General features: G+C 32.9%; 1 protein-coding gene and 1 long non-coding RNA gene across 2 annotated transcripts; one reads left to right on the plus strand and one right to left on the minus strand.

The window, feature by feature from the left end:
- Positions 1–1,975: 1,975 nt before the first annotated feature.
- Positions 1,976–4,275, minus strand: LOC130939432 (probable LRR receptor-like serine/threonine-protein kinase At3g47570). Its single transcript, XM_057867535.1, has 4 exons — positions 3,799–4,275; positions 3,305–3,726; positions 2,199–3,273; positions 1,976–2,102 (listed from the first exon to the last, which is right to left on the minus strand). Exons 1-4 carry the CDS (start codon positions 4,217–4,219, stop codon positions 2,074–2,076), a joined length of 1,947 nt encoding a protein of 648 aa, XP_057723518.1. The 5' UTR covers positions 4,220–4,275; the 3' UTR covers positions 1,976–2,073.
- Positions 4,276–4,428: 153 nt separating this feature from the next.
- Positions 4,429–9,652, plus strand: LOC130940892 (uncharacterized). The gene is made up of 3 exons (XR_009070441.1): positions 4,429–5,034; positions 5,140–5,297; positions 8,337–9,652. It is a non-coding gene; the product is annotated as an uncharacterized LOC130940892 (long non-coding RNA).
- The last annotated feature ends 1,885 nt before the right edge of the window (positions 9,653–11,537 follow it).

Here is an 11,537-nt window from a genome sequence, read left to right on the forward strand (position 1 = left end):
ATATATTCGGGTTCAATTTTGTACAAATTTTTGTTTTGGTCTGATAGATTTATATATTAATTTTTTAGTGAATTAAAAACTACTTATTAATGTAGTTAATTTGTTTAACTTTGTTCTATATATACTGATGGTGCTTTTTCTGCAATTTAACATTTATTTGGAAGATGTAATATATGCATCATGCTTGTTAATTAATGGGGTTTATTCTTGGGCTACTCTAAAAAAAAAAAAAAATTCAAGAATGATTTTGATGTTTGGACCTTGGAGAATTAATTGTTTAAATGAAACTAGTGTAAAATTTGTGCTACGGCTAAACACTATTTCATTATAAAATTTATTGATATCTATTTATTGGTATTAATAATTACTATTTTTAATTTAAAAAGATCTTTATATATAAAAATTTATTATCCAATATATAAAATTATTTTATTCTATATTCTTAGAGAATAAAATAATTTTATTATTTTTTTAGTTCATATTAAAAAATTTTATTTAAATATAAAAACTATTATATTTGTGTTTAAATATGTTACTGTTGTACCATTCAAAAATAAATAAAATTTTAATAAAATTAATTTATATTCTAATCACACAAACAATAAATATTAACTAAATGATATTTATTTATATTATTAGTCTCTAGTGTATAATTTGTGCTACTCGTAAATCATATATTTAATTTATTTTATTATATTTATGTATAATTTTTTCATAAAAAGATTGATATATATTTATTGAAAATATTAATTTACTTAGTATATATAGAAAAATTAAATTATTAACCTCTTTTGTTATATTGATATTTAATTTAGTTAATAATTTTTTTCAAATGCTTTAAAATACATTGTAACTAAATTTTAAAAAATAGATAAATTAACTATTATGAAAAAATAAAATAAACTATTATAAAAGAGGTTAATATTTTAATATTAAATAATTATATTAATTAAAATACAAAACACATAAAAAATACTATTCTTATACTAAACGCTTTTGACACCTTTATAAAAATATAAAAATAATTAATTAATCACAAATTTAATAACAAAATATTTGGATAATTGTTAAGAAAATACAAATGTTAAAATAATATTTATTATAAAAGATATAGATATAGTAAGAATAACAAAACTTAATTACTGAATATGTTATTTTTAGATATCTATTACTAATAAATTCATAAATATATCATATCTTTCATTATAATATTTTTTACCACCAAAATTTTAAATAAAATAAAAAATATTTAATTTATTATTTTCCATGATAGTAAATAAGATAATAATTTTTTTTTCCAAAGATAGGAGACTCAAACCCGCAACCTCTTAGATGAGTATGAAGAGACTATGCCATTTGAACAAATTCAAACAATATGATACAACTTCGGGTTACAGAATTTGTTATTTATTTTACCATCCGCCTCTGGAGCTTTGCTCTAATTATATACAACAGAAAAAGCTGTGGATTGATCTATGGAAGTTGAACTTGCCTCACAAAATTAAGCTATTTATTTGGAAAGCTCTCCATGGCCAACTTCCGGTGCTTGCTCAGATTCATCACCGCATCCATCTATATCACCAATATGCCCCTGCTGTCATGAAACAACAGAAACAGTCACTCATTGTTTGATCGATTGCTCTAAAATTAAAGACGTGTGGTCTCAGAGTTATCTCGATTGTTCTAACGACTTTTGGACATGGTGGACTGCAGAGATACTTAACCCGTTGAAGAATGCTGACCGTAATCATCAATTGCTTGCCATCATTTGTTGTAACTACTGAAAGCTCGCAACCAGTTGATTTTTTAAAATTCTACTTCTATGCCGTCTGTCATTCCAGCAAGCTCTATCAAGTTGCTTCGTGAAATCCAAAGAACTTTCAGTATAGGTCGTCATCTCCATGAGGCAAGCTCTTAGTTGCATTCAATTTGAATTATCATTCTTCCTTCTTTAAGATTTTTCTTCGTTTTTCGACCACGTACAGTTGGATGAATACTTCAGTGTAGTGTTTTTGAAAAATTTCCACCTTTTATTATGCTATCCTGCTTTTCAACATCTTTGTATTTCATTTTTTAATAATTAATGAAATATAACCTACTATCTTTTGAGAAAAAAAAACAATTCATGAATTCGTTAAAAATAGTAGCAACATATTACCAAAAGAGATTAAAAAGAAAAATTAAATCTTTAATTTTACCTGGTGGAACATATCCGATGGTTCCCTTGATTACTGAGGAACTTCCTTTATCACTGCTAGAGTGGCTTGCGACACCATGAACAAGCCTAGCTAATCCAAAGTCTCCCAAGTGGGCAACCATGTCATCATCAAGTAAAACATTGCTTGGCTTAATATCACATTGAACTACAGCTTCCTCTAAATCATTGTGAAGGTAATCCAATGCAAAAGCAACATCAAGAGCAATATTTACTCTTTGCATAAGGTTGAGACTTGGATTTGTTGACTCGCTATCTTCAATAGTGTGGTGTAACAAGGTTTCTAGACTCCCATTAGGCATGAACTCAAACACTATGGCCTTGAAATCATCCCCTTTGTAATCAACACTTGAACAACAAGTCAATATGTTGATAAGGTTTCTGTGCTTGATTTTTCCTAGAGCTTTGCATTCGGCCATGAAACTCTTTGATGCGCCGCGTGTTTGAAGGTTCAACACTTTCACGGCAACAGGTCTCTCAAAATGAACAAGGGTTCCTCTATACACAGAACCAAAACTTCCTGTGCCAACTAAATTGGATGAAGAAAATCCATTTGTTGCTTGATGTAGCTCTCCATAAGAAACCCTCAAGTACTTATGTTCCAATGATGGTAAAAAAGGTAACTTCTTGGGCTTCCTCATGAAACAATAGATGCTAACAAAAATAATGAAAGAGATCAAAAGCCCTCCAATAACACTGATGAGAATAATTTTCTTTTTACGAGAGCTCTTGTGTTTATTTGAGGGCAACTTTGGACATGGAGGGAAATTCAGTTGAGGTATCCCACCACAGAGATCCTTGTTTCCAATGAGTGATATTGCTGTGATGTTACTAAATATTCCTCCTAATGGGACCTTGCCATAGAGCTGGTTATTGGAAAGGTCCAAAGCATTCAACTGTGTCAACTTCTCAAGTTCATACGGGATTGTGCCTGAGAAGCTGTTGTTGGAAAGTCCTAAGAATTCAAGTGATCTTAGAGAACCCAAGAAGGAAGGTATGTTTCCATGGAAGAAGGTTGCATCTAGATAAAGCTCTGTCAATGCAGAACATGCACCAAGTTCATATTGGGAAGTTGTCAGTGAATTGATTTGATGCAACAACAAAAACAGACAGATTGGGAAAAGCAAGGTGTAAATTTGAAGAAATAGGACCCACTAGTTTGTTGTTACTTATATCAAGAACTTGAAGATTTGAAAGGTTGTAGAACGCATTAGGAACTTGGCCTGACAAATTATTGGTACTCAAAGAGAGGTACTCCAAATTTGACAACCTTCCCAAAGCATGAATTATAGGACCTTCCAAATTGTTTCCTGCAAGATACAATGTATCAAGTGATGAAAGATTCCCCAAGGTTGGTGGGATATTACCAACTAGATTATTGAATCCAAGCTCCAACATAGTAAGTTGCATCATGGATCCAAACCATGATGGAACTTTCCCAGTTAAATTGTTGTAGGACAAGTCAATTTTCTTAAGACTTGAGCAGTTGATCAGCTCCATAGGAATCTCACCTTGAAGATTATTTCTCGTTAGTTTGAGAGCGTACAACGACTTCAATCGACCAACATCCCGGGGAACCTCACCATGAAGATGATTCTGCTGGAAGCTAAGAATCTGCAGCCTCTTTAAACGACCAACTTGTCTTGGAATCTGACCGTACAAGTTGAGGTCAGTAAGATTGAGCTTCTTGAGGAAGGTTAGATTTCCTAATGATGGTGCAAGAGTACCACCCAAGTCTTGATTTTGCAAATGCAATGCTGAGACTCTCTTATGGCGGCGACCACATGTAACGCCCTGCCATTCACAGAAATGAAGAGACTCATTCCATGATGGCAGAACATTTGAGTCACCATTAGTAAGCTTGTCCTTCAAAGTCAACAAAGCAAGCTTATCAGTCTCAGAACTTAATGGCATGGCCATTGTTGTAGTTAACAGCATGTTTATTGAAGCTTGTGAAGCAATAGATATGAGAAAGATGATGATTTTGAGAACCATCATGATCATATTATCATTACTTGGTCACAATATGTGCATGAAAAGTGTTTGGGAGTAACAGAGAAGGGAAGTTGAATGGGTTGAAATGTAGAAGCATACAACTAACGAAATCTTCCTTTTATAGAAAAAAAATTCCAAATAAAAAAAAAATCTAAATTTATTTTATTTGGTATTTAACTCCTTGACCAATTACACTAACACACGCACACTACCACCCATCCTTTCTCCAATGATCCACATATTCCTTTATTATGAGCCATTCATCCATAGCTAATGTAAACCACATATTTCCAAATGAAAATCAGAATTGGATTCAGAAAATCAGAGAAAGAAAGATCGAGAGAGAGCAAGACACAGAGGGAGAAAGGGGAAAAACGGAAACAGAAAGGGAGGAATGAAGATCAGAACTCACGGAAGGAAGAAGGCTTCGATCTCACCATCTTCGTACACCCATGGCTGCTACTATTATCAATCGAAACTACTGCGCACAGAGAGAAGAAAAGAGCGACGAACTGGGAGACGCGTTGCTTCTGTTGACATTTATTGGAGTTGTCGCGCGTAGAAGAGAGGTTACCGCCGATTCCGCCCAGGATCATCGTCGCCGCCGCTACCATTGATGAAAGTCGGCGCCATCGAAGGGGCCACTGGTGAGAGGAACCCTAACTGTCATCGATACCATCGAACAGGGCAGGAAGGGGAGGAGTGACGTGATGAAAGAAGAGAGTCGTTCTGCCACTGATGCACTTGCTAGTGCTATTGAGGAAGTCCGCCATCCGAGAAGCATCATCCGCGTTGTTGCTGTGAACTATTTCAGCCCTGCCCTGGTATTGCTCGGTTACCACATCCTCCTTCATCTTTGTATCTGAATCTGTATCATTAACAACCTATTTTGATTATTGTTATCTCTGCTTCCTGCTCCATTGTTATAGGAAAAATGCCCAAAAATGTTTTTGTTTTCGTCTAGCCATCATTATCGCGATTATTGATGACATTGCTGCTACAGAGAGTCATTGGCATCACTGTTGCGGTTGCTGCCACGAATTAGGAATAAAGGGAATTGCTGTGTTAGATTCATTACGACATCGAGGTAGGGGGTTTAAAACGATTTCAATTTAAGAATGCCTGCAAGGTTTATTGAGTAAATTGCAAATAGTCTTAATTGTTGCGAGTGATTAATTGATGATATGAATGCTAAGTTGTGCTTATAAAGTGTAATTGGAATTATTGATAGTGATATTGATTGGTTGTGTGAATATTGAATTGTGGCTGAAATTGTGATTGGAATGGTTGAGATTGTGATTTGGAATTGGTGATTGGTGATATTGATTGATTATGTAGATTGGGAATAGTTTGATGACTTATTGTTGAGAATTACTGAATTTTAATGGGTTATGTTGGATTTGTTGCTGTTGAGCTATTATTTGGTATATTGTAATGTTAGTGAGCTTAGTTGGTGGTTGATTTGGAATTGGTTTTGAGGGGTATTGAAGGGTTGGATTTTGAATACTAAATGGTTTGCTGAAAATCAGATTCTCTTGAAATTAAACGGCAACTTTGAAAGTGATTTAGTAACTATATAGTGACTGAAATGATAAGAATTTAAATGTTAAGTAAATCATATTAAGTGTATTTGTGAAAATTTAATTTTTAAGGTTTCGTATCAACTAGAGAATTAGTTATGATTTTTCAAAGTTGAATTTCAAAATCTGATTTTCTGCATAATTTCTAAACTGAGTCAGCAACTTTAAAAAGCTATAACTAATTCTGTGATTATCGAAATTGCGTGGAACCAAGTCCGGATTAAGCTTGGGAATATAGGGAGCTGGACTGGTGAATTTGAGACTTTTTCATTAAGTTTATGATTTATGGTGAATTTTTGAATTATGGATGTCAAATCTGGTTTTTCTGCAGAACGTTTAACACAGCAGCAACTTGTTTCCTCTATTGGAATTTCTCCAGTTTGTATTTTGAAATAGAACCAATTTTAAATGAAACTCTGGTCCTAATACTATAATTTCATAAAAATTTAGAATTGTTAGAGTTGTGGTTTTAAAGATTTGGATTTTTAAAGTAAGATGTATTATGCAGTAAAAGTCAGGTGTTGTTTTCTAAATCAGTAACTTAGAGATTTTATAATCTTTAATTCTGGAATGATATTGAGATGCAACCAATTGAAGGTGAAAGTTGAGTATGTTTAGTACATATGATACAAATTTCAGGGTTTTCCATGTTTTAATAAATGAGTTATGGGACTTGGAAGAGGTTGTGTTTAATGATTTGTAAAACAAAATGCTGCAGGAAATTACCTAACTTTCAAGCTACGTAACTCCTTCATTAAAAATGGTATGACCCTGGAACCAATTGAGAAGGAAATTTGGCTAAGTTATGTTTAACCACATTAATTTTGAAGGTGGTTGGATTTAATTTGGATTTTATATGAAATTTTGAGTGTTGTATGCTGTTGCTGTCTTCTGGATTTTTAGCACTGCAGAGCAGGCACGGTTTTGCTTATATTTCTGAAGCTAAAGACAATGAAAAATTATGATTTTTTGTTTAATAGAAAGCTTAATCTGAGACGATCGCATGGATATAAAATTTGCGGAATTCCGAATTCATTTGATATTTTAAAAACAAAATGGAAATCAGGCTGCCAAGTTGTGTTGGTAATTATTTTGGATTTGGAATTTAAGAAATAGATTTTCTATACTATTATCAAATGTTTTTGAGAATATATTGTTGTGGCAATTGCTGAAAGAGGCTGACGAAATGTTGAGAAAGAAGGAACCCGTAAGGGTGGCGAAGTCCTATTTTTAAAGGAGATTATGTTGAAATTTTTATAAAAGTATAAGGACTTAATCAAAATCAATATTTAAGGCTTATTTAATGATAATAACTTCAATGATTTTTTTTAAGGAAAGATTATTTGGTATACGAGATTGTTGGCAAGGGCGTGGATTTTGTACCGCTTGCATATTTACAATTATAAAAGAGTAAAGAGATAAAAAGAAAAGAGTAAATCAGAGCAGAGTAGAAAAACACAGAGAACAGAGCAGCCGGAGTAAAGTAAAGAGAATAAAGAGAAAAAGAATAATATAGATACAGAGAAAAGAGTAATCAGAGAAAAGTAAAGAGATACAGAGAAAAGAGAAACCAAAACAGAGTAAAGAGATATTTATAAATATATATTAGTTGCTTGATGCAACCCAGAGCTATATATATATATATATATATATATATATATATATATATAGAGTTATGTTTATATATATATTAGTTGCTTAATGCAACCCAGGGCTTCTGTAGGGAAACTAAGTTACCTACAGCCATTTTTCGCTTCCCCAGAGCATAGCAGAGTATATATATATTTCCTGCAGTGAGCAGAGGTTGTCTCAAATGAGCGGCTATTATTATATGCGCATTTATTTAGGAACGAAAAATCGTATCCAGAAAATCAGGATTACTCGTGACCGGATAAATGTCGGGATTGCGGGCGACCAACCGACACATGAGCTCATGGCCTGTACTAGGACTAGACATTCATCATATGTATCTATATGACATTGTTTGGGTGTGTATATTGTAATTGGTTTGCCTATATGAATGATTCTGTTTAACTGCTAATTGCTATACTTGATATAATTACTCTTGATTGTATTTGAACCTCATTACTTGTGTTTGTAACTGATTGGCTGGATTGTGGTGAATTGGGTGTTGGTTGAATTGCTTGGGCATGAAGCCGTGATTGGATTGTGTTTGAGGTTTAGTAAGTACGAAAGATTGAGTTGGTTCAGCATAGACTTAATGAACCTATGCTTGGAACAGATTAGTCATTCATACGGTCTAGGAAAACTTTTAAGATTTTCATAAAGGAAAATATGGGTTTAGAATTTTGGATAATTAACTGAAGCTTTATTTGATTTTGGATTTTTGAATGTTATGCCATTGGTTTTCAAAATAAAATATTGATAAGACGAGTAAAGATCACTGCAGATGAAAACAGTTTTTCTTTTAAATATTTCTGAATGGAATTAACTATTTGCGTTTTATTCTTTACTTTCACGGCATTCTCGACCTCTACTGAGAACATGTGATTTGGTTCTCACCCCCAAATTTTTCACCCTTTCAGTGACATAGGTTTGAAGACGCAATTTGAAGTTGCGAGCGATTAGTAGGCTTCCTTTATGGTTTTAATTGCTTTCATAGAGTTCCCTCGCTGTTGTCCCTTGAGATTTTATTTTGTATAGAGGGGTAGGTTTGATATATTATATTTAAGTTTCATATGGTTTCTTTTGTATAAGAATTATTATCAATAGTAATTATGCGATTATTATTACTTGGAAATGTTTGAATTATGACTTTAATGAATAAAAACAAAATTTTCTGGAATTTTCTTAAAACTAAAACGCGAACTCGATACAAAGGCTCGATAATTAAGTAGTTAATACTAAAGAAGGTTACGTAATGTTCTTTCTAATAGAAATATCCTGACTTAAGCAAGGTATTTTGCTGGACGGGACGTTACAGTTGTCTTATTAAGAAGACAACTCGGTTTGACATTATCTTGTTGTGATGCATATTGAAGAAAACGTATTTGATATCATCATGCACATAATAATGGTCAATGTTTAAACAAAGAATAACGATAAGGCGGCCAGATCTAAACTTAAAGATACTTGAAAACGGGTGGTGGACTAAACCGAAGACGGTGTTCGCTCTAACGAAGGAACAGAGACAAAATGTTTGTAGGTGGGTTAGAGGATTGAGGTTTCCTAATGGTTATACTTCTAACTTGAGCAGGTGTGCAAACATATCACATGGTAGACTTGCTGGGTTGAAGAGTGATGATTGTCACGTCTTCATGGAGTCTTTGCTTCCTGTCGCATTCAGAGAACTTTCAACCAACATCTGAAAATCCCTCATACAAATAAGTGAGTTCTTTAGGGAGTTATGTGCTATGAAACGTAGCTTTAATGATCTTCCAGTCATGGAAAAAAACATTCTCATCATACTTTGTAAGCTATAGAGGATATTCTCTCCATCATTTTTTGACATTATGGAACACTTAGCAGTTCACCTACTATACGAAGTCATACTATGTGTGCCGGTCTAATTTAGGTGGATGTACCCATTTGAGAGGATGATTGGGTCATTCAAGTGTACGGTAAAGAACAAAGCTCGGATTGAGGGCAGTATTTGTAAAGCATTCCTAGCTAAGGAACGTCCGCATTTTGCTCATTCTATTTTCAACTTCATGTTGAGTCACGTAGAACAAGGTTAGAAAGAATGAAGAGAGGGGATAATCCTTGTCAAGTGGAACAACAAATCCAATCTTTGCTTCGGAATGAGCTACAATGGGTGCGGGCTGTAATTATTGGTTAGAGTAGAAGGAAATTGATGCTGCACAGATGCATGTGTTGCTTAACCGTGACCGGATTTCATGTAAAATCCCGAATAAACAAAAATTAAATAAATAATAAATTAAATATGAGCGAATATGGTTAGAAAAATTTAACAATCAGAATTTGATAATTTAAATATGACATTTAGACTCAGTGAATTTTTTCGAGTAAGAAAATGTAGTTTTCAGCATAAAAATACGAAGTGACATTTTAGCCGGCAGTACCGGCTTAAATCTATTCGGTACTGAATCTGAGAAATTAATTGGGAGTAAAGAGGGTAAGAAGATAAAAGTTAATTTAGAAAAGTAAAAAAATTTTAAGATTTCATGTAAAATCCCGAATAAACAAAAATTAAATAAATAATAAATTAAATATGAGCGAATATGGTTAGAAAAATTTAACAATCAGAATTTGATAATTTAAATATGACATTTAGACTCAGTGAATTTTTCCGAGTAAGAAAATGTAGTTTTCAGCATAAAAATACGAAGTGACATTTTAGCCGGCAGTACCGGCTTAAATCTATTCGGTACTGAATCTGAGAAATTAATTGGGAGTAAAGAGGGTAAGAAGATAAAAGTTAATTTAGAAAAGTAAAAAAATTTTAAAATGTGAATTAAAACACTAATTTTAAAGGTTTTGGCTCAAAGTTGGGACAACGGGCTAAACCGATTAGACCAGGTCCAAATTGGGCCCAAGTCCAACCTTTATAAGCCCAAATTAATAAGCATTCATGTAACACCCTAACTATCAAAATGTCACGCTTCCAGCTGCTCTCGAGTATTAAGACAACGCTTAAAATATTTAATACTAAAATATGAGCCTGTTTGAAAGTTAAACCGAATTTTTCAAAACATATATCTATACTTAAATTATAAATTACGATACTTACAAAAAATACATACATACATACATATATATATATATATATATATATATATATATATATATATATATTACAATCAGATGAGGAGGTAAGAACATTGAAGGGTGCTGGAAGGAAGGTCGAATGACAACATTAATCAGGGTTAGAAAACAACACAGCGGTTTGAAACGAATTCAAGCTGAGTCAAGAAGTATGAGGGTTATAGAAAAAGAAAATTCAAGGCCAAAGACAAACTCACAAAATTCAAGTATGAATGGAACCTTTCAAACGCATTTCCCATAAAGAATGGGAACTTAAGAAAAATTATTTTAAATTCCAAAAGAGAAAGTATGCAACATATTGTAAAAGAATAACAAAAGCATAGATGTGACATTACTCTAATACAAACTCAAGTTGAAGGAGATTATGTAAAGTTTGAAAAAGGTAAGAGTAAAAATATTTAGGTGCATTACTAACCAAATGCATGCATAAAACTGGCATATAGTCGAAAGAAAAATCAAGTTATATTACATCAAAACAATTTTCAAGTTTAAAAGTGGAATAAGAGAGTTTCGAAAAGTGAAAATCATAACCAATCCTAGTATTCAAAGCCTAGTCAATAGTTATGAAACTTAAATAGTGATTAGAGAAGATTAGTAAGCTAAGGAACGATTAAAATGTAAAAGAAACAATTTTCAGCAAAACAGAGGGATCATGCGTACGCATCATGCCCCAGTCCCGCGTACGCATAGTAAGAAAAAGGGGTAGCCGCGTACGCAGTACCTCTCCCGCGTACGCGGGAGTTCCAAACAGAGAGGATTCCCCGCGTCGTGTGTTACAGGTCGCATATGCATGTCTCGAAATTATTGTACTCGCATACGCATGCCTTAGAAAAATTTGGAAAACTTCAAAAATTGCAGAATCTTAGATTTTTATACCGAACTTCAAACGCACATAACTTTTTTTTAAAATATTTTTCATCCATTCTTTAAACATTATAAACTTCACGAACCCAATTTTTATTTCAAACAAATTTTACAAAATTTGGGAGTCCAAAAGTCAA

The sequence above is a fragment of the Arachis stenosperma genome, chromosome 7 (genome assembly GCF_014773155.1).
Source record: "Arachis stenosperma cultivar V10309 chromosome 7, arast.V10309.gnm1.PFL2, whole genome shotgun sequence".
Classification (NCBI taxonomy): Eukaryota; Viridiplantae; Streptophyta; class Magnoliopsida; order Fabales; family Fabaceae; genus Arachis; species Arachis stenosperma.